This window comes from Camelus bactrianus, chromosome 16, assembly GCF_048773025.1.
Source record: "Camelus bactrianus isolate YW-2024 breed Bactrian camel chromosome 16, ASM4877302v1, whole genome shotgun sequence".
NCBI lineage: Eukaryota > Metazoa > Chordata > Mammalia > Artiodactyla > Camelidae > Camelus > Camelus bactrianus.
The window spans coordinates 54642075-54660544 of NC_133554.1; the positions used below are offsets into that span (position 1 = coordinate 54642075).

The window sequence follows — 18470 nt, forward strand, 5'->3', positions numbered from 1 at the left end:
CTCAGAGACCCCCAGTGCTGAAGCCCCTGAAGGCCATGCAGGAGGCTGGAAGGCTGGCCCCTCACCTCTCCTCCGTGGGCTCTTTCTCTGTGTGGCCACAGCCCACAGAGTCCAACCCTCCTCTTCCCCACCCAAGAAAATGACAAATGCTGGTTCCCAGCCACGTGCTGAAGGCCGTCTCGGGTGAGACACTGGGAAGCAGAGTCCCCAGCTTCCCTGAAAACAGAGCTACAGCCTGACCCCCTCCCCTCTGAGCACGAAGAGGCAGGGCATAGAGAGGGGGTTTTATTGTGTAAAGAGGCCGATTGTACAGAGCAATGATTGTACTGGCACAGGCGGGGTGAGGGAGATCTGGAGGCCGGAACCAGAAGGACAGAGGGGTGGCATCCTGGTCCCCCTGCCCCCTAGTCATCGGGCAGTGGGTGGAGCAGGGAGAACTGAACAGTCTCCCCGACCCCCATTCCCTCACACCCATTACTATGTAAGAGCAAGCCAGGCTACACCTGGCGACCCGAAAGAATATAGCAGGAGACCCTCAGCCTGCCACTCCACACCCCTAAAATGAAGGGGTCCCCTAGTCCGACTTTTGTAGTCCGTCAGCCCCCAGCCTCCTCCAGGAGCAGCCTGGCCACCTTCCTTCCTCCCACGGCCCTGGATGCAAGCTGGGCCCGGACCAGGTGGTTTCAGGTTAGGAGGCACAGAAAGGCTCCCTTCATCCTGCCCAAGTGCCTCAAGGGACAGCCCAAGTCTTCCTCTTGGGCCCCCCATTAGGGCACAGTGACCTGGTGGCCTCCAGGGGTGCGCAGCTCAGGAGCCGAGCGGGCACTGAGGGTCAGCACAGAAACGGCTCTTGAAGGGGAGCCAGAGTGAGGTGGGGGCTCTGGCCAGGGCCTGCAGCCCCAGAGACAGAAGTTTCCTCCGAGTCCAGCATGGAGGTGAGGGGCAGGGGTGGTCCTCACCACCCCAGCCACGAGGGGCCTCTGGGGCCTGCCACCCAGGACTCGACCACTCACGCCCGCAGCCCTGATCATAGTCATTTAAAGCTGAGAACAAGGAGTGGGGGAAAACATGGGGAGAACACTGGGGGATCAGGGTCCCCGCCCTCCCCAGTCCCTGCCCCTTGTCGGCTTCCATCTTCACACCCGCTGGATCTCAAATAGCTTCACATCCGTGTCGTACCAGACAGGTGGGTCCACATTCCTGCAGAGGGAGTGGCCTGTCACTCAGGTGCTGGGAGGCTTGCAGGGGAGACTGGGGAGGCGCCAGGCTGTGGTCCTTCTACTCTGATGTCCCACCCTGGGCAGTGGGCGCCCAGCCTCACCCAGACAAGACCACCCTGTTTGACTGTCTTGACATTAACCCCACTAGCAGAGTAGCGCACAGCCCGGCTGGACAGACCCTTGGGGGACACCAGCCCCACCCAGGCTGGAAACTGCCCCACCCCGGGGGGCCCACCTCAGATAGATGACGCCCCACATGTAGGTGCGGAACCACATGGCCGTTCCCGAGTTGGCCTGGTACTTGCGGATGAGGATGGGGTGGGGCACGGGCAACAGCCCCACCAGGGTGCCGTGCTGCAGGAACCGCAGGATCTCGGACTCATCCGTCAGGCCCCTGCCAGGGAGAAGGGGGTCCCGAAGGTCAAGGGGAGCATGGGGCTCACCCTGGACCTCCAAGGCCCATGCTCCTGGCCATATGCCCCCCATCCTGGGCCCACCTGCCCGCCCCACCCCATCCTCACTTGTCAATGCAGATCTTCTCCACCTGGGGAACCAGCACCTGGAGCAGCCTCATGATGGTTTGCAGCGGCAGCTTTGACTTCCAGGAGAGGACCTGGGGGAGGGACCAGGGTTCCTGGGTGGGCAAAGCAGCCCCCGGAGGCTATGGCATGGGCCTGATCCCTGACCTGGAACCATGGGCTCCCCAAGAAGCATCCCGGCTCACAGCAGCAAGGGCCTGGCCCCAGGCAGCGCCCATGAACAGTGACTGCTATTTCTGGCAAGAGCTGTGGCCTCTCACTGAGCACGTACTATGTGCCAGGAAGTGTCCCCTTTGACCCTCACAATGGTGTGATGAGGCAGACATCTATCACCCCCATGCAAATGCAATTAATTACTGGTAACCTCAGGAAACACATAAGGGAGTGGACGAGTGATTTGGGGAAGGACACTGGCAAGGGTGATTTGTTAAGAAAGTTAGTGCTGTGAACAGCTGAAGCTTAACCCTGCTGGGGAACAAACTTGGGGACAGTGTAGACAGAGGAAGCAATGAAGCCAAAGACGACGAAGTCACGAGACAGAAGGACTGACCCTGAACCTGGCCCCCAGGCCAGTGCTTGGATTCGAATCCATTCCCAACCAAGTCTTTACTGAGCTGTTCCCAGGGCCCGGAGCCCCTGCCCCACCCCCAGCCCCACCCTGGTGCTGTCTGCCCCACCCTCACCCACTCCGACGTCGGGTTCCACTGCCCACTGGCTGATGCGTTGGACAGTCGCCGCTGCTCCCGCCACACCTGGCTGGGCTCCTGGTTCCCGAGAAGGAATGAGACTGAGGGGTGGTGGGAGTGGGTACAGGGTGGGGGTAGGGGGCAGAAGCAGCTCCTCCCACAGTCTCGAACTGGAGGTGAATGAGGGCTCTGCACTGGCCCACGTTAGGGGGAGGGGGGCTCCCTCCCAAAGGAGGGATGGCCCAGCCCAGCACCCTTTGCCCTGGGCCCCAGGCCCTGCCCGTCCCAGCCCAGCTCAGTGACAGGTTTAGGACCAGAGGCTGACTGGGCCGCCGGGTAAAGGCCAGCCCAGCCTCAGATAAGGCTGATGGATGAGGCTGTGAAGGCCAAGGGCTTGAGCCCGTGACTAATAAACAAGGGAGGGGTCTGTGACAGCACCCCCCGCCAAGAGAGTCAGCAGTGCCAACCCTGATGCCCTGGGCGCTGCATGCCTGCCCCTCCGCTGCAGGTGACCCCAGAGTGCCCTGGCCTGTCCCACACCTCGGAGGCCAGGGAGAAAGGAACGCCCAGCCTCGCCCACTCCAGGAGTCCCTGTCGCCCACCTCCACGGCTGGGCTGCCCTCTGCTGAGTTCTGCTGGGGCGCAGACTCCAGGGACCGCAAGGTGCCATCCTCTGATACCTGGGACTTCTCCGTCAGCTTGTCAATGCCTGGGGGTGGGCAGGTGGGGCTGAGGACACCTGCCCCAGCGCCCCGCCTAGAAAGCCTCAGCCCTGGGCCTGGCCCCTCCAGTCTCCAGCTTCTACTCGCTTTAGAGATGCTGTGCCTGACTCCCCACACCCAGCTACCCGTCCTGGGCCCCCCAGTACCTTCGCCCCACACTTGTTGCTGGTATCCACACCCCCCACCGCCACCCGCCGGCGCCAGACCTGGGGTGGCCACCAGGCTGGTCTTGAGGGTGCCTGGCTCGGCGGGGGCAGCTGGGCGGGAGCCCTCCATGGAGGCTCCCTCCTGGGAGCCAGTGCGGGACAAGGGCTCAGGCGCCCGTCGGCGCCGCTGCAGCGCCTTGTGGATTGCCGGCAGGTCGGTGGGCAGGTTGGCCAGCTGGTGGAAGACGCTGCGCTTTCGGATGATGGCGTAGACCAGGTTGGAGTTGCCTGCGGGGAGGGAGTGTGCCTTGTCTCAGGGAGGTCCCTCACGGCTGCCCTCCACCTGGGCAGGCTTCCTGGGAGGGGGAGCCTGGAGGACAGGAGGAGGTGACAGCACAGGGCACAAAAGAGAGGGAGCCCAGGGGCAGAGCTGGCACCAGAAGGTGTGTGCGGGCTGAGGCTACACCAAGATGCTACCTTTTGGGAAAAAAGCTAGGCTGAGCTTGGCCGCTCCCTGGTACCTTCTGGACTTCCTTCTCACAACCCAGCGCTAAAGGGTAACACCTGGCAAAGTGGGTGGGCCCAGCATGTCAGCGTCCCACCAAGGCAGCCGTGGGACAGGCCCCCGAGCCAGGTCACCGGGAGGAAGGACAACATGCTGTGTGCCTGTGCTCCATGGCCCACGCTGAATGCCCTTGGCTCCGGGGTCAGGGGTCTGAGGGTGGGATACAGATGACTTCCTAACCTTCAATGCCCCGCCCACCACACTGGTCCCTGCCTCTCACGACCCTGTTCTGTTTCCACTTCAACATCTCACCCCAGGGCCTGTGCATGTATTTGCCACCCCCCACGTTTTTCTACCCTACTCCAACCCTCACGCGTCCCTCCTGGATCAGTGCAGGTGCCGCTTATTCTGCAAGCAGTAACAGTAACTGCTGATATTTAAGTCACCAGGCACCGTGCTAAGTGCTTTTGGGGGATAACTGTTTCGAGTCTCCCTCCGTGCCTCCCTCCCCAGCTATAGCTCCACGGGGCAGGGAGCACTCTGCTTTGCTCCCCATTGTATGCTGTGCACCTGGCACAAGGCTAGGTACACAGCAGGTGCTCGATAAATGCACATTGGATAAATGAACCAGTGGGTGGAGGGCTGTGTCTTCATTCAATGGGAAGGTGTCCTTGCCCACTGCCAACCCTAGTTCTGCCCCCGAAGGCCAGACCGAGGGCTTGGGCTGGTGCCTCACCATCAAACTGGTACTGGATGATGTTGTTGAAGACCTCCAGAAGGAAGAAGACGAGGTGGTGGTTCTGGGCAGCAGAGAAGAGGAACCAGGTGGTGGAGAAGGCCTCCAGCAGGTGTAGCAGCTTGTTGGCGGCCACCATGGACAGGCTCTTGAGGTAGGGGGACACTGCAGAGGAGGGGTTGGCTCACTCCTGGGGCCCCCACCAGCCAACCCTGCATGGGCCTGGGCCAGACGACATGCTCCTGCTCCCAAAACTTCCCTGCCCCCTGCCTGTGAATTCCCCTGGAAAGTCAGGAAGACCAAGCCCCAGAGGCCAAGGTCACACTGGCCATGCCTTCTGCAGAGCCCCAGGGCCCGTCCCTGGCCCCTCCCCTGTGTGGACAGCCATACTGTTTCCAAAGCCATTCACACAGGCCGTCTCCCCAACTCCTCCCCGCACCTGAGAAGGAGGTGGACACAGACGAGACCATCCCCATTTTACAGATGAAGAAACTGAGGCTCAGAGTGGTTCATAAACTTGCCCAAAGTTCCCCAGTTAAAAAATGACTGGGCAAGGATACAAACTAAGGATCTTTATTCTCTAGAATACCAAGCTGATATTCTATGTATAATTAGATACAGATTTTTTGCACAGCCTCTGAAGAGGGAGTCAGAGACGAAAGGCTGCACACAGCTTGAAGTCACAGATTGCTCTGTGGGCTTCCTGGTGTAGTATCTTTCTCCCTCCCCAGGATGGGGCAGGCTTGGTGGCCATCTTTTTCATAAATGCATTCTCAGAGCCGGCTGCATTTAGCTGGTGCTGTTAAGATTTGCGGGAAGGAGCCAGTGATGGAAGGCGAGGATATAGCCCTAGGACTCACAGTCCAACAATGCAGCTACCAGTCCAAAGGCCCCACACTGTCCCACCCACCCTGGAGTCTAAAGCAGACCACAGAGAAGGCAGCCCCTACCACTCAGGACCGTCCTCTCCAAAAGACAGCCACGCTGAAGTCATCCTGCCCCAGCCCAGGGCCCCCACCTTGCTGGGTCCAGCACCCCAACCAGCCTGAGCCCCTTCCCCTCTGAGCCAGCTGTCTGTAGCCCCTGCTGATGGGCACGGCTCTCATCCAAACCTGCCAGTCCAGTACCACTGCCATGGGCCACATGTGGCCATTAAGTGCTTGAAACATAGTCCTGACAGATATGTGCTGCATGTGTGAAACACACGGAAGATTCTGAAGACTGGATTCAAAAAGGGAATATAAAATATCTCAATAATTTTGTGTATTCGTTACATGCTGAGATGCTGGTATTTTGGATATAATGGGTTACGTGAAATATACAATAAAATTATTGTCACCTATTTCTTTGCTTCCTTTCTTTCTGTTTTGTAAATGTGACTACTAGAAAATTGACCAGTACACCCATGGCTGCCCCTATATTCCTACTGGACCCGGCAGGTTTGAATCAAGGAGTGGGCGGCAGGTCAGCCTGGGGCCTGGCGCCCCCTGGTGGTGAGCACGGAGAAGGCGGGCTCTGGGCCTCCCTACCATTTACGACGATGGTGAGCAAACAATCGAAGAGGGGCTGCAGCCGCTGGTGCCCGCTGGTGATGATCTTATGGAATACCTGTTCGGGGAAGCAGAGTGGCAGCCATGGGGTCCCTGCCGCTTCCAGACTCAGCCAAGGGGATGTCACCCCCACACCCTCAGGTCCCGGTAGGAGGCCCCTCACCACAATGAGCAGGTCGGCGTGGGTACCCGTGAAGACGGGGATGTCCATGGGCACACGCACTGAGTAGGGCTTGTTGAGCCGCACCCCGAAGTTCCGCTCCCCACTCAGAAGCAGCAGGATGAAGACGCCAATGTGCATCAGGCCCACCCGAGCTGCGGCACATGGCATGGGAGGGGTCACCATTCTGGGTGGGGAGGGGAGGAAGGGAGCCCAGGGCAGGGACCCATCTAATGGGAGAAGCCCTTCCTGGGAGGTCAGGGCACCAGGCCTGAGCTGCTGGGAGGCAGGACAGACTGGTGAAAACTGCCCCTCTGCCAGGAACCCCCCAGGGATTCTAAGCCCACGACAGCCTTACACTGATCTGCTCGGGCATCATTGAGGAAGTAGAGGATGGGGACCAGGATGTCCAGCACATCACTGCTCTTCAGCACAAAGAAGAGGAATTTCTGGGGAGGCAGGAAAGATGGGTGGGCAGGGTCAGAGGGAGGGGCAGCTCTGCCCTACCCTCTCCCCCTTCAGGGAGTCTGCCAGATGCTGCCCTCCAGCCTGGGTCCCTGAGGCGGGCCCACCTTGTTGAAGTCACAGAGCTTCCAGAAGAGGACCAGCAACTCCTGGTGGAACTGGATCTTCTTGGTGGAGTTGGGCAGGTAGGTCTGGACCAGGGGGTTGGAGAGCAGCCGGGCTATGCCCTTGAGGATGAACTGGAAGTCCTGGGGTGGGGAGGGCAAGGGCCTGTCCAGTCCACTCCCTCCAGTTCCAGCTTCCTGGGCCAGGCCCCCCCCCCCAGCAGATGCCTCCTCTCCCTCCAGGCCTGATCCCACCACTAGAGCTGGAGGGGCCCAGATTCCAATGTCATCAAAAGCTGTCCTGGGGCAGGCCCTTCAGAGGCTGGGCCCAGGGCAGGTCTAGAGAGCCCCCTACCTCTCCACCAGACCACAAGCTTCCCTGTCTCTCTAGCAAGGCTGCTCCTAGTGACCCCTTCGCATATACACACACCCTGAACAGGGACCCCGCCCACCTGGACCCCTTGTTAACAGGTACCATCCTCCCACCCCCCCCATCAACCTGTCACACAGGAGGAACATTCTATTCTTAAGGAGCTGTCATCCACTGAGCACCTACTGTTGTGCTCTCAATCAGCCCTCACAACAAGGCAAGGGAGCAGTTACTGTCCGCATATTACAGCTGCAGAGATTAGGGCTCTGGGAGCACAAAAACCTCCCCCAAGGTCACAAGACACATGTACTCAGGTCTGCCTGGCCTTTAAGTCCACTGTCATTCCCCTACCAAACTTGACATCAGAGCCACCTCCTCCTGGAAGCCTTCCTGGGAACCCTCACCCAGTGTGAAGCCATCAGTTCTTTTCTGTGTCTCAAGACTCTCTCAGTCCTGCCCTTCACTGCTTCACCTGGGGTGGCCCGAGTCCACAAAGACCATGGTTCCTTCATGCAGGGGTCAACACTCTCCCTAACCCGATATCATCTGCATCCCCTCATGCCCTGCCAGGCTATAGCCCTTGGAGGAGGGAGTGGGCATCGAGAACTCACGGGAGCAAGAGCACTGTTCCACTCACCTCCTCGCGATGGATGCGGGACAGGTAGTTCACAAACAGGTTCTCAGGCCCTGGAGGCTGCGGAGGGTAAAGCCTGGGTGAGAAGGTGCCCCTACCCCCCGCCTCTACCTTAGGCCTAGGCAGCAACAGCAGTGCCCCTCTGACCCCAGATACCTCCAGACTCACCACGAAGTCCCCACTGGGTACCCCTTGCCCTGCTCTGCTAGACGGGGTGTGACCCACCCACTGCCTGGAAGGGCCAGCGCCCTCCCTCTCCCGTCCTTACGTCGGCATCATCCATGGCGGTGCCTGTGGTGGTGCCGTCCACGGTGGGGCTGGTGCTGGTGGCGCTGTCATGGTCCAAGGTGACAATGAGCACTTGGGCAGCTTCCTCCACCAGGGGCTCCCGGTAGTCAGAGAAGATCAGGTGGTTGTAGGGGATCCCGTAGCCCACAGGGTCATAGGCACACACGGTGTTGAGGAGGGAGGTGAAGAGGGGCAGGGCGTGTCTGCAGCAGGAGAGGAGGGGCGGGGCTGCAGAGATGCCACCACCGGGCCCAGCCCTCCATGCATCCCCGGCCACGGCCAAGTGGGAGGGTCAGCCAAGCGGCCCCCTTACTCCACAAGTGTTTCAGTGCCAGGCCCTGGTCTGGGGGCCAGGGAGCCAAACCAGGAGCTCGTCCTTTCCTGAGTAAGTGAGACCCCCTCCTCATCCTCGCCCTGGGCTGGGATCCCCTGGGCTGAGTCCAGAAGGAATTTATTACCAAGAGCAAGATGGCCAGTCATGAAGGGCTCTTTATAAGATACCACGTCCACACCCCTTAGATTTTCGCCCTCAGGGTGAAGTTAAAGTCCATTTTAAAATTACTTTTTAAAATATACTTCATTTTTGAGAGGAGTTTTGGGTTCACAGTAAAACTGAGAGGAAGGTACCGAGATTTCCCACATACCCCCTGCCCCCGCACATGCAGAGCGTCCCCCACTATCACATTCTCCCACCAGAGTGGGACCTCTGTTACAACTGATGAGCCGACATCAACGCATCATATCCCCCAAAGTCCAGTTTATGTCGGGGTTCAGTCTTGATGCTGTATAATCTATGGGCTTGGGCAAATGTATAAATGACATACCCCTGAGGTTTTTAAGGAGCAGGTACCCTCCCTCGGGGCTTCCGAGAATGGTTGGGGGCCCACAGGGAAGGGAGCCTTCCCCTCAGGAAGCAGAGCAGGCACCCCATCACCCAGGCCCCAGGCCCCAGAAGGACTCCACTCAGAGATTTGTAAGATGTCAAGGGTCAAGCTCCTCATCTTACAGATGAAGAAACTGAGACTCAGGGAGGTTAATCAAGTGGCAAAGGTGGCCGTTTGCCTGATAAGGCTGCTGAGAAAGAAAACCCTGGCCCACTTTTGTCTGTGGCTGGTGGAGGGAAACTTCTGGGTTCTCTCCACTTGGGGAGGAGGGGACAGGGAAGGTTGGATGAGAGGCCAGCAAAACCTGAAGGATGAGGTCTGCCATGTGGCAATCAGAGTCTGGAAGTAAGAGGATGAACCATGACACTTAGGGGTACTAACCCCTCAGCTGCCAGTACAGCCCTGGGCACAGCTGGAGCTGCAAATACTCAGTCCCTCATGTGACACCTCCATGTAGTCATATGTCCCCCCCAAGCCCATGAGCACCTCCATGTGGCCGGGCTTCCCCACCCTTCAGGGTATTCATTACGCCCCCTCCCCATCTGCTGTTTAAACTGCACAGCCCAATACAAGCCACATAGAGCTATTGAGAGCTTAAAAATGTGGCTGGTTGGAAGTGGGATGTGCTGTAAGTGTAAACTACACACCAACTTTGAAAACTCAGTGTGAAAAGGAAATATAAGACATTTCAACAACTTTATATATTGATAACATATTATATGCTAATATTTCAGATACATTAGGTTAAATGAAATACATTATTAAAATTAACTTCACCTGTTTATTTTTTCACGCTTTTAGTGCTGCTACTGGAAATGTAAAATTGCATATAGGGTTCACATTATATTTCTACTGTACAGCGTGGCTCTAGACCCAAGCACTGGCCACCCAGGGCTCCCCAATGGGACATTGGACAGCTCGGCTTAAGGTGCGGCTGTTGTTACAGATCATCACCACCAGAGGGCAGCATGTCCTCTCAAATAAGACAAGACTCGCGATCGGCCTCAGCCCTGGGCTGCCTGAAACCAGTAGCCAGGAGAATGGAAAGAAAGGCCAGGGGACCCTCACCTGTTCTCCGCGGAACAAAAAAACTGCACCCACGGGTTGGTGTTGCCACTGTCCGGAGCTGGGGGCAGGTACATGGCCTCAGAGAAGCACGTCAGCAGTAGTTTCAGCAGCTCCATCCTTGGGGGGAGGGGAGGGGTTCGGTACCTGAGGATCCCAATTCTCCTGTAGGAGGGTGTGCCCACCCTTCCCAGCCCCAGATCAGGTCCATGAAAAGAAATGGCCCCACTTTATCCCTGTGAGGCTGAATTTGGGTCTCCTTGGAAGACCCTACGTATGGTTCCTTCTCCGAGCTGGGGGTGGGGGGCGGGTGGGCCAGCCTAGAGTCCAGCTACATCATGGGTTCAGGGCCGAGCAAGCTCACCGGTTCATGTCATGGATGTAGCTGGGCTGGGGGGAGTGAGCGAAGCCCACACCAGCCTCCCAGATGTATTCACAGCTGTCCAGGGAGTGGATGTCCTCTGCCGAGTCCTGGGGACAGGGTCAGGGACAGATCAGGCTGGGGATGGCCAACCTAAGTGCCCCACTATCCTTAGGGGCAAAGACTCTCCTAAAGACAGACCCTCAAAATGCCCCAGGTGCTAATGCACAAGGGAAGAAATGAATGTTCTCAACCTCTTGAAAGCTCATTTTCCTTCAGTCTGGTACTGACTCAATCCTATTTGAGACAGGGAGAGAGGGAGGGAGCAGGGTGGAACTGGGGGCATCTGGTGGTGAGTGGGGGTGGGGGACAGAGAACACTCAAGGTGCAGTCCATGGGCCACAGGAAGTGACAGGGCCAGGCTTCCAGTGTCCAAGCCCCACACCCCAACCCACCAAGACAATGGGCACTTGTGCCCAGCCTCCCGGATGCAAGGGGCCGGGCCCTGAACCAGCTGGCTCCCCTCCAGCTGTGCCAGCCACCACCTCCTCCCTGGGACCAGGCGTGCCAGGCAGTCCAGCCCTCCCAGAGCAGCCCTGCCCCACGGCACCCTACCCAAGGGCACTTCAACTGGTCCTTACCCAGGACCAAAGCCCTCCCAGCCAGGGGTTGGGGGTGGGAGGCTCTCACCACAGTGCTCCTCCGGTGGCTCTGGACGGTGAAATCTGGGCAGAAGAGCAGGTCGGCGATGGCCAGGAGCAAGGACTCAGCCAGGGGCCGGGCATTCTCATCATCGTCCTCTCCCTGCTTGGGACAGGGCAGCCCGGGGCCACCTCAGTGGTAGCCAGCCAAGCGGAGGTGGCCCAGGACTTGGGGGTCAGGGAGGACAGGGTCTGGGCCCAGGCAGGCACCCATGGGCAGAGGAATGGAGGAAGAGGTGGGAGAAGGAACAGCAAGCAGACTCCCAATCACCCCAGACCTCCCAAGGGAGCGAGGCTGGAAGCGGTGAGGAAATCTTCCCACCGACAGGGAGGGGCCAGGCAAGCCCCCTAAACTCTTCTGAGAATCACCTCCTCCCTCCCTCCGGTTGCCTGGACCTAAATTCAGGGAGGGGCTGGAGCAGGCAGGGGAGTGAGGGTGCCCAGCTGTGAAGGCAGAGACCCCTGTGGGAAGAGATCCAGGGCTCATGGAGGAAGAGTTGACCCCACCCCCCATCGCCCCTGCCCTTCCCAAAGCCCGGAAGAGGTTTGGAGGAATGTGGCAGGCTCTGAAGGCTTCCTCCCCATCACCACAATTCCACCTCCCACCCAGCCCGGCCAGACCCACAGACCCCTCCTCGCCCTGCCCCGGGCACTGTGGACCAGAAGAAGCCCCTCCAGTCAGGGTCCTCAAAGATGTAGGGCAGCACGCGGGTCAGAAGCCGGCTGCAGTTCAGGACAATTTGCCTCTCCTTCTCCGAGTGGCAGCCACTCTCTGCTCCCTGCACCAGCTTCTCCACAGCCTGTGAGATGGGCAGAGAGGCAAGTTGGCAGGGTGGGGAGTGGGGCCCCGGCACTCTGGGGTCAGGCTGGGCACCCCAGGCTTCAGGGAGGAGAGGCAGTGGGGTCACAGGTGGAGGCCCCACCCTGCAGGTCCGCCTCACCAGATGGTCAGCCAGCCCCAGCAGATGAGATACAGGCCAGGGAGGAGCCCGGAGCATTCTGGGAGCAAGAGCTCAGCATGCCACTCAGTGGCTGAGACCTTGCTAAGTGACCACCCATCTGGGCCTCAGTTTTCTCATCTGTAAAATGGCAACACTGACAGAAGCAACTGCACAAGATGAGCTAAATGAGCTGACCTGTGGACAGTGCCTGGCCTGCAGGTGGCCTTCACAGGTGGCACTGCCACCATCACCTCCACCCCAAGCCCAGCCAGGAGGAGAACTGGCTGAAGCCTTGGGACCACACAGACCTGGGTGAGGGATGTCCTAGGTGACTGCTCTCTTGGACCACAGGGCTGGGCCAGCTTCAGCCTCCCTCGGAGGGTGGGAAATGGCTCAGATGGAAGTGGCAGTGAGGGCCCAGGCACCCCTCACCTTGTAGCACAGAGTGGCCAGGTTGGAGGGTGACTCCTCTCGCACTGCCCGGATCTCCGCCGCTGGCACCAGTGCAAAGACATCCTGCACCGAGGTGGCCGTGTCCGCCCAGAACTGGTCCCAAAAGGCGTCATCAGTGGCTTCCACAGGCTGTGGGAGGACCCAGCGACCAGAGTTGCACAATCCCTTGCCAGCAGGCCCACCATTTGCCCAACATGTGGCCAAGGGAGCCCTCAAGAGGGAAGCAACAGCCCCTACTCCATCCCTGCTGGTGCCCAGGGGCCTTCCCACGTGCGGGACATCCTTCAGCCACCAGGAGCCCTGGCCAGCATAGGCAGGGTGGGGACACTTGGCACAGATGGTCAGATGGTCAGGGGTCAGATGGGCACTGAGCTCAGTAGCCAAAGCCCAACCCAGTCCCTGAGGGACTGGGTGATCCCAGATAACTCACCATTCCCCTCTGGCAGGGCCTCCCCACCTGGGGGCCTCCCTAGGCCATACTGCTAAGTCAAGAGCCCAGGGACCAGAGCCAGGCTGCGCCCCTCCCCTAGGAAGAAGACAAGGGGACATGTGCTCATTTCCATCCAGCCAGGCTGCCCGCCTCAGCTCCAGCCTCCACCCTCTCCCGGCACGCCCAACAGATAGATGCCAGGTCTAGAGTCAGCAGCCCCACAGCTCTCTGACCACACCTACTCCTTTAAGTGCCCGCCACCTGCCCACCACAGGTGCCACAGTTCAGGCCAATCTTGCCAGGGCCCCACCTCCAAATTTTTCATCTCAATTCTGCCTCCACACTGCCCCCAACCCACATTCAAAGCACAGCACCAAAGGCCTTGCTCCCTCAACAAAGACCTTCAGGGCTCCCCACTGCCTGCAGAGTCCAGACCTCGGCCAGATAGTCAGCCAAGATCACACCTAAACACATCTACAGGCAGGCACACATGCGTGCACACACAGACACATGTACCCACGCGGACACACACCTGTCTTTACTTTCCCTACAAAACAACCCTGTGGCATTTTCTCTTACCCTTTGCTCAGACTGTCCCCTCTTCCCTTCTAACACATTTCAAAGTCCCACCGGTCCTATTGAGGCAATACGCCTTCAACACACTTAGGCCTTATAAGTCATGTAGGCAACTGATTTGAATCACGAGCTCCACTTCTGGAAACCTCCCGAAGGACACGATCAGAGGAGTGCGCATGTGAGGAGGTTTACTAAAGTGTTACTGTTGGTAACAGTGAAAAAGTTGGAATCAACCTAAATAACCCACAATCAGGGGATGCTTCAAAGTTAAGGCACATTTAACATAGAATAGTAAATAACAAAAAAAAATTAGGTTGCATGATACTAAGGCTGAGTATGGTTCTCTGACACTTTTGTTGGAATTTCAGTTGTGTGTGTATGCATTTGTACCAAAAGTGATCAAAAATGTGTTTCTTTGCTGTGTGTCAATTAAAACAAAAACTTCGAGAAACAAACAAACAAAAAAGTTAAGGCGCATTCAAACAATGGAATGTTATGCAGCCGTTGGCATCCCATCTTCAAAGACTATTAATGAATGGGAAATGCTCACGGTACAATGTTATGCCAAAAAAGACAAGCTATAAAACTAACTATACAGCCATCACAATTTTGGGCTAAGCATGCACTCTACAACTGAGCTATACCCTCCCCTCTGAAGCCACTTCTTATAAGAAGTCTCCCAGAGCTCCAGACTGATGGGCCCGCCCTCACCTTGGAAACCTGCTTCCTACCCCTCAGTTCCTTATTACAGTCCCTGACTCCACAGGTCTGGGAGCACCTGCCTGGAGGCCCCATCACCACCAGCCCCTTTTCCCTGACCGTGCGCTGAAGGCATATGGCAGATGCTCAGCCAATATTTGTTCAACTGAAGGCTGTAATTAGTCCTAGAGATCCCTTCAGCCAAGTCACTGAGCAGACTACTAGGCTACTACCAGCCTACTCTAGGCTGGGCACAAGCCCCACCAAGGTCCAGCTGTCCCCACCCCCCAAACCATGCTCTCCTCCAAGGCACAGGGCAGCATGTGGCCATGGCCTTCAGGGCAGGCCTGGCACCAGGACCTGCTCAGTCCCCGAACTGGTAGAGCAAGTTAGCTTGGGGAGAGGAACAAAGGCCGAAGGAGGGGCCCTGGGGCTGGGGCTTGCTGGCCCTCCTGGTGCTCTGCCAGGACAGCCTACTGACATTCACTCGGGGGAAGCACCCCCCAGTGGCCAAGGTGGCCAGGGTGGGAGTGGGAAGGACATCCCAGACAACATGCAGAGCCCCTCACCGTCTGGGAACATCTTTGGGGAGCCACTTTCCCCACCTCCCAGGTAACCACTACCCCCTTAAAGGGGCAGAAACTCAGCTGAACACCAAGTGGACTTGACCTCTGATCTAGTTCATCAGACAAGTATCACCAGAGGACTGAATTCAAAATAAGGAGAGAGACTTAGAAGGGAACTTGGGAGGCCCCAGGGTAGCCCAGCCCCAAAGCAGAGCAAAGTCCCAGCTACGGGAACTGGGCTTGAACTTCAGGGGTGGTGACTTTCACCTCCCCCAGCCCCAGCTTGGGCTTCCTCTTATAGTTCATCCTCTGTGGCTCAGAAACTTCAATTTGCAACCATCACCTGACTATACCAGTGAGCCTGATGCTACAGGTATTGGCCAGGGTCACTGGAGCTTCTGAGGGAGGGACATGGCTTAGCTCTGGCCTCAGTTACCTGAGCTGGGCTCCACCCAACGCAAAGAGGCTTCTAAAATCCAAACCCCTTTCTCTGAAAAGAGTATATTTGCTAGAAACAGGCAGGCCCATGCTGCCAGGGGCACAGGGACTGAGCTACCTTTATGGGAAACCAGATATTCTTATCCTTGCTTTGCCAGGACCTGCTCAGGCCAGACCTCCCCACCAGCCTGGGGGACCAGCTACATCTTTTGAAACTCTCTAGGGGGAGAAGGGAAGGACCAGCAGTGCTCTGGCCTGCTAAGGGTGACCCATGCCAGAGGACTGTGTCACCACGGCGTTCACATGCACATATACGTGCACACATGTAAACGTGGAGCCACCAGGTCTCATCTGCCCTACAGTAGAGAATCTCCAAACAGGCAGGATCTAGGAGAGGGTCCCAGGTCCAGGAATTTGCCTCCCTTCAGGGCCCCACCTACACCGGGAAAGGCTCAGGAAACATAGCCAAAGCTGCCGGCCCTCAGGACCAGGGTCGGGCCTGGCCCAAGGCAGGAAGAAAACAGGATGCAGCACAGGAAGGCTGGGAAGGCCAAGCAGAGGCAGCTCAGGCCTGGACCACGGGAAAAGGTGCTGGGTCGGTTTGTCTGTGGCCCAGAGCAAAAATCTGCTTTCACAGCACAGCCTCTGAGGGCCTGGAAGGGGAGGACACCCTGTGGACAACTGGTCTGAATCTCCTTGAGGACACCGAGTGGCAAAGACTGGAACAACCATCTGAGATCTGGTCCTCAGTCCTGAGCTGCCCGAGCCAGGTCACTACACAGGGCCAGTGGCTTCTGCCCCTGAGGTCTCTCCCTCTGGCAGCCCAGGCCCCCTCCCATCTGCAGGGCACTAGTGCTCTTCAAAGGGAGACTCAGGCTGTCCCAAGCCAATTCAGTCCTCAGCTGGGAAATGGGACAGCACCATCACAGGCAGCTCTGTCACAGGGCCACAGCCAGGGAAAGATGGATTTTGGGGAGGGGGCCAGAGCACGCAGGAATCTAGTACACCCTCCTAGATCCTTTGGGACCTGGCTGAGCTAGTCCTGCTGGCCCAGCAAAGGACCCTGGCTACTGAGCCTACAGCCCAAAGCTCTTTCCTCCAACAAGGTGTTTCCCTCCCCATGTAGGTAAACACGGGAGCCTCCCTCCCTTCCTCGCCCAGTGGCCCCACGTTGAGAGGCTGGCCCACCTGCCGCCCTCAGAGCTAGTAGCCCCATGCCAAGAGAGCCAAGTGCTCAAAAAAACTGGGAGCCATGGGGGAAGTGGAAAGAAGCAAGGCCTGGTTTCTATCAAACGCCTCTCAGCTGGGGTTGGACCCTCCAGAGGCCCTGGGCATTTGCTGGGCATCTGACCTTTCTCGTGGGAATGAGAGAGTGTGGGACCAGAGGGGAGAGACCCCCTCAATCCCTATAATTGCCAAGAGCTAGAGAGAGCCCTGGGGGTTGGGGAGGAGGCAAGTCCCAGATGGCAGCAGGTCCTGACTCTTTTGAGAGTAGGGTATCTGGGGACGCTCAAGGAGTGAGGAGAGAGCGGTGGGCAGGGAAGTAGCCTTGCTGGGGCCAGGTCCTGTGTGTTGGGGGCAAGGAGGTGGCCTCAGTGCCACTTGTGGACTCAAGGGAGTGTGCAAGCATGGACTAGGCTGAAAGATACCCCCAGGCCCCATGGCACCCAGTCCAATGGCAACCTGGACCATTCTCAGCCCCTACCTGGAGAACAGAAGGTACGCACACATACAACCATCCCACTGCTGGGCCTCAGAGGAGGAGCCCCCTGAATCAGTGGTCCCCCGCTGGGAACCCGGACTCCATGGGCCTGCGAACAGGTCCCCTTGCCAGGGTGCAGTGCTGCCCGCCACTCTGCGTGTTCCCATCAAGACCTGGGCCTTCCCTGGCCATAGGCATCGACCTGGGCCCAGCGAGGCCGCTGCCGCTGCGCACCAGCTGTTTCCCCGACCCGGGAGGGCGCCGGCGGCTTTGTTTGCGTTGAGTCAGCCTGGTCTGTGCGTCCGGGACCCGCGGGCACCGAGGGGTAGGGAGGAGAGCAGGGAGGTGTTTGGGAGGGTGGGGGCGGGGAAATGCTGGAGATGCGAGGCCAGAGGGGCGTAGGAGGGGGGCAGAGATCGGAGCGGACAGCGGCGACGCCGGCTTGGGGAGTAGGCACACGTCAGCCTAAGGTGGCAGCAGTAGCTGTGGGGAAAGGGATGTTCCCAGGAGAGGAGGCAGCGGGTGGGGGGTTAGGGATAAGGGATGGAGCCCTGGGGTACAGACCAGGGAGTCTCGCTCCGGCCCTGGCCTCAGCGTCACCCGTCTGGCCAGCTGGTCCCCCCCCCATCTCCCAGTGAGCCAAGATCTCGCAGCTCCCCCAGCCCTGCCCAGCCCCCAGCCCGGCAGGTGCGTGAGGAGGCCGGAGCCCCGGGCGCACCTGTGTCTTGGTGGTGAGCTGGATCACTGCCTTTCGGAAATTCAGCTTGGAGTCGGCCGACCCCATATCGTTGGAGTCCGCTCCGGCCTGGCCCTGGCCCTGACTCCTGCCCAGGCCCCGGTTCCGTATCTGGCTCCAGCTCCGCGGCCCCCACTGCTCTCTCTCCCAGGAGCTGAGCTGCGCACCCCGCCCGCCTGCCCAGCGTCGACCCCGCCCCCTCTTGGCTCCGCCTCGTCGGGCTCCGCCTCCTGCACCTGCCGCCCCGCCCCGCCCACTCCGGGCGCCGGGAGTTTGCCCCTGGGATCCTTTGCCGCCGCACTCCCCTCGTCCTTAGCGGGACCGGGTGCCTCCCCGCCCTTTTTTCTGCGTTGGAGCGTTATCCCCGCTCGATCTCTTCTATTTCCTCCTAGCACCCAGGGACCAAAACCCTTCAGCCTCCCGTTTCCCGTCCCACCCTCACTCCTAGCCTCACCAGAGGTTCCCCACGCCATCATGGGGCCCACACGTTCTCAGCCAACCCTCTCCAGTTTCTTCCTTGTCAATTCCTATACTCCCATTCCCTTTTTCCCCCCTGACCATCCGCGCTCTTGGTTCCCCTTTTTCTGGCCTGGCAAACCCACATGTCCAGAGAGCCCCGCTGTTATTAGTTACAAGCCCCAGGCTCAGCCTTCCGTTCCGTGGAAGAGAGGAGCTGACTCAGTGCCCCTGCCCCAGGAAAGCAGCTCCGGGCCTGATAAGGGTGAGAGGTCCCTCTGGGTCCAGGACTCCTTTCTGACCACCTGCCTTTCCTGAGAATCTTAGGTTCATCCAT

The 18470-nt window shown here is 58.7% G+C and overlaps 1 protein-coding gene across 4 annotated transcripts; it reads right to left on the reverse strand.

Moving 5' to 3' along the window:
* Positions 1–272: 272 nt before the first annotated feature.
* On the reverse strand, positions 273–17856 carry HID1 (HID1 domain containing). Of its 4 annotated transcripts, none has more exons than XM_045513601.2 (19): positions 17660–17855; positions 12510–12659; positions 11766–11936; positions 11126–11239; positions 10439–10545; positions 10078–10194; positions 8106–8328; positions 7841–7897; positions 6837–6977; positions 6623–6713; positions 6268–6419; positions 6084–6162; positions 4555–4719; positions 3374–3601; positions 3048–3154; positions 2443–2523; positions 1742–1833; positions 1456–1614; positions 273–1200 (listed from the first exon to the last, which is right to left on the reverse strand). In XM_045513601.2, exons 1-19 carry the CDS (start codon positions 17723–17725, stop codon positions 1137–1139), a joined length of 2364 nt encoding a protein of 787 aa, XP_045369557.2. In that variant the 5' UTR covers positions 17726–17855; the 3' UTR covers positions 273–1136. The 4 variants fall into 4 exon arrangements, with proteins under 4 accessions (XP_045369557.2, XP_074199754.1, XP_074199755.1 ...); XM_074343653.1 differs by having other exon boundaries at positions 11126–11242; XM_074343654.1 differs by lacking the exon at positions 17660–17855 and adding an exon at positions 12961–13056 and having other exon boundaries at positions 11126–11242.
* Positions 17857–18470: the final 614 nt, after the last annotated feature.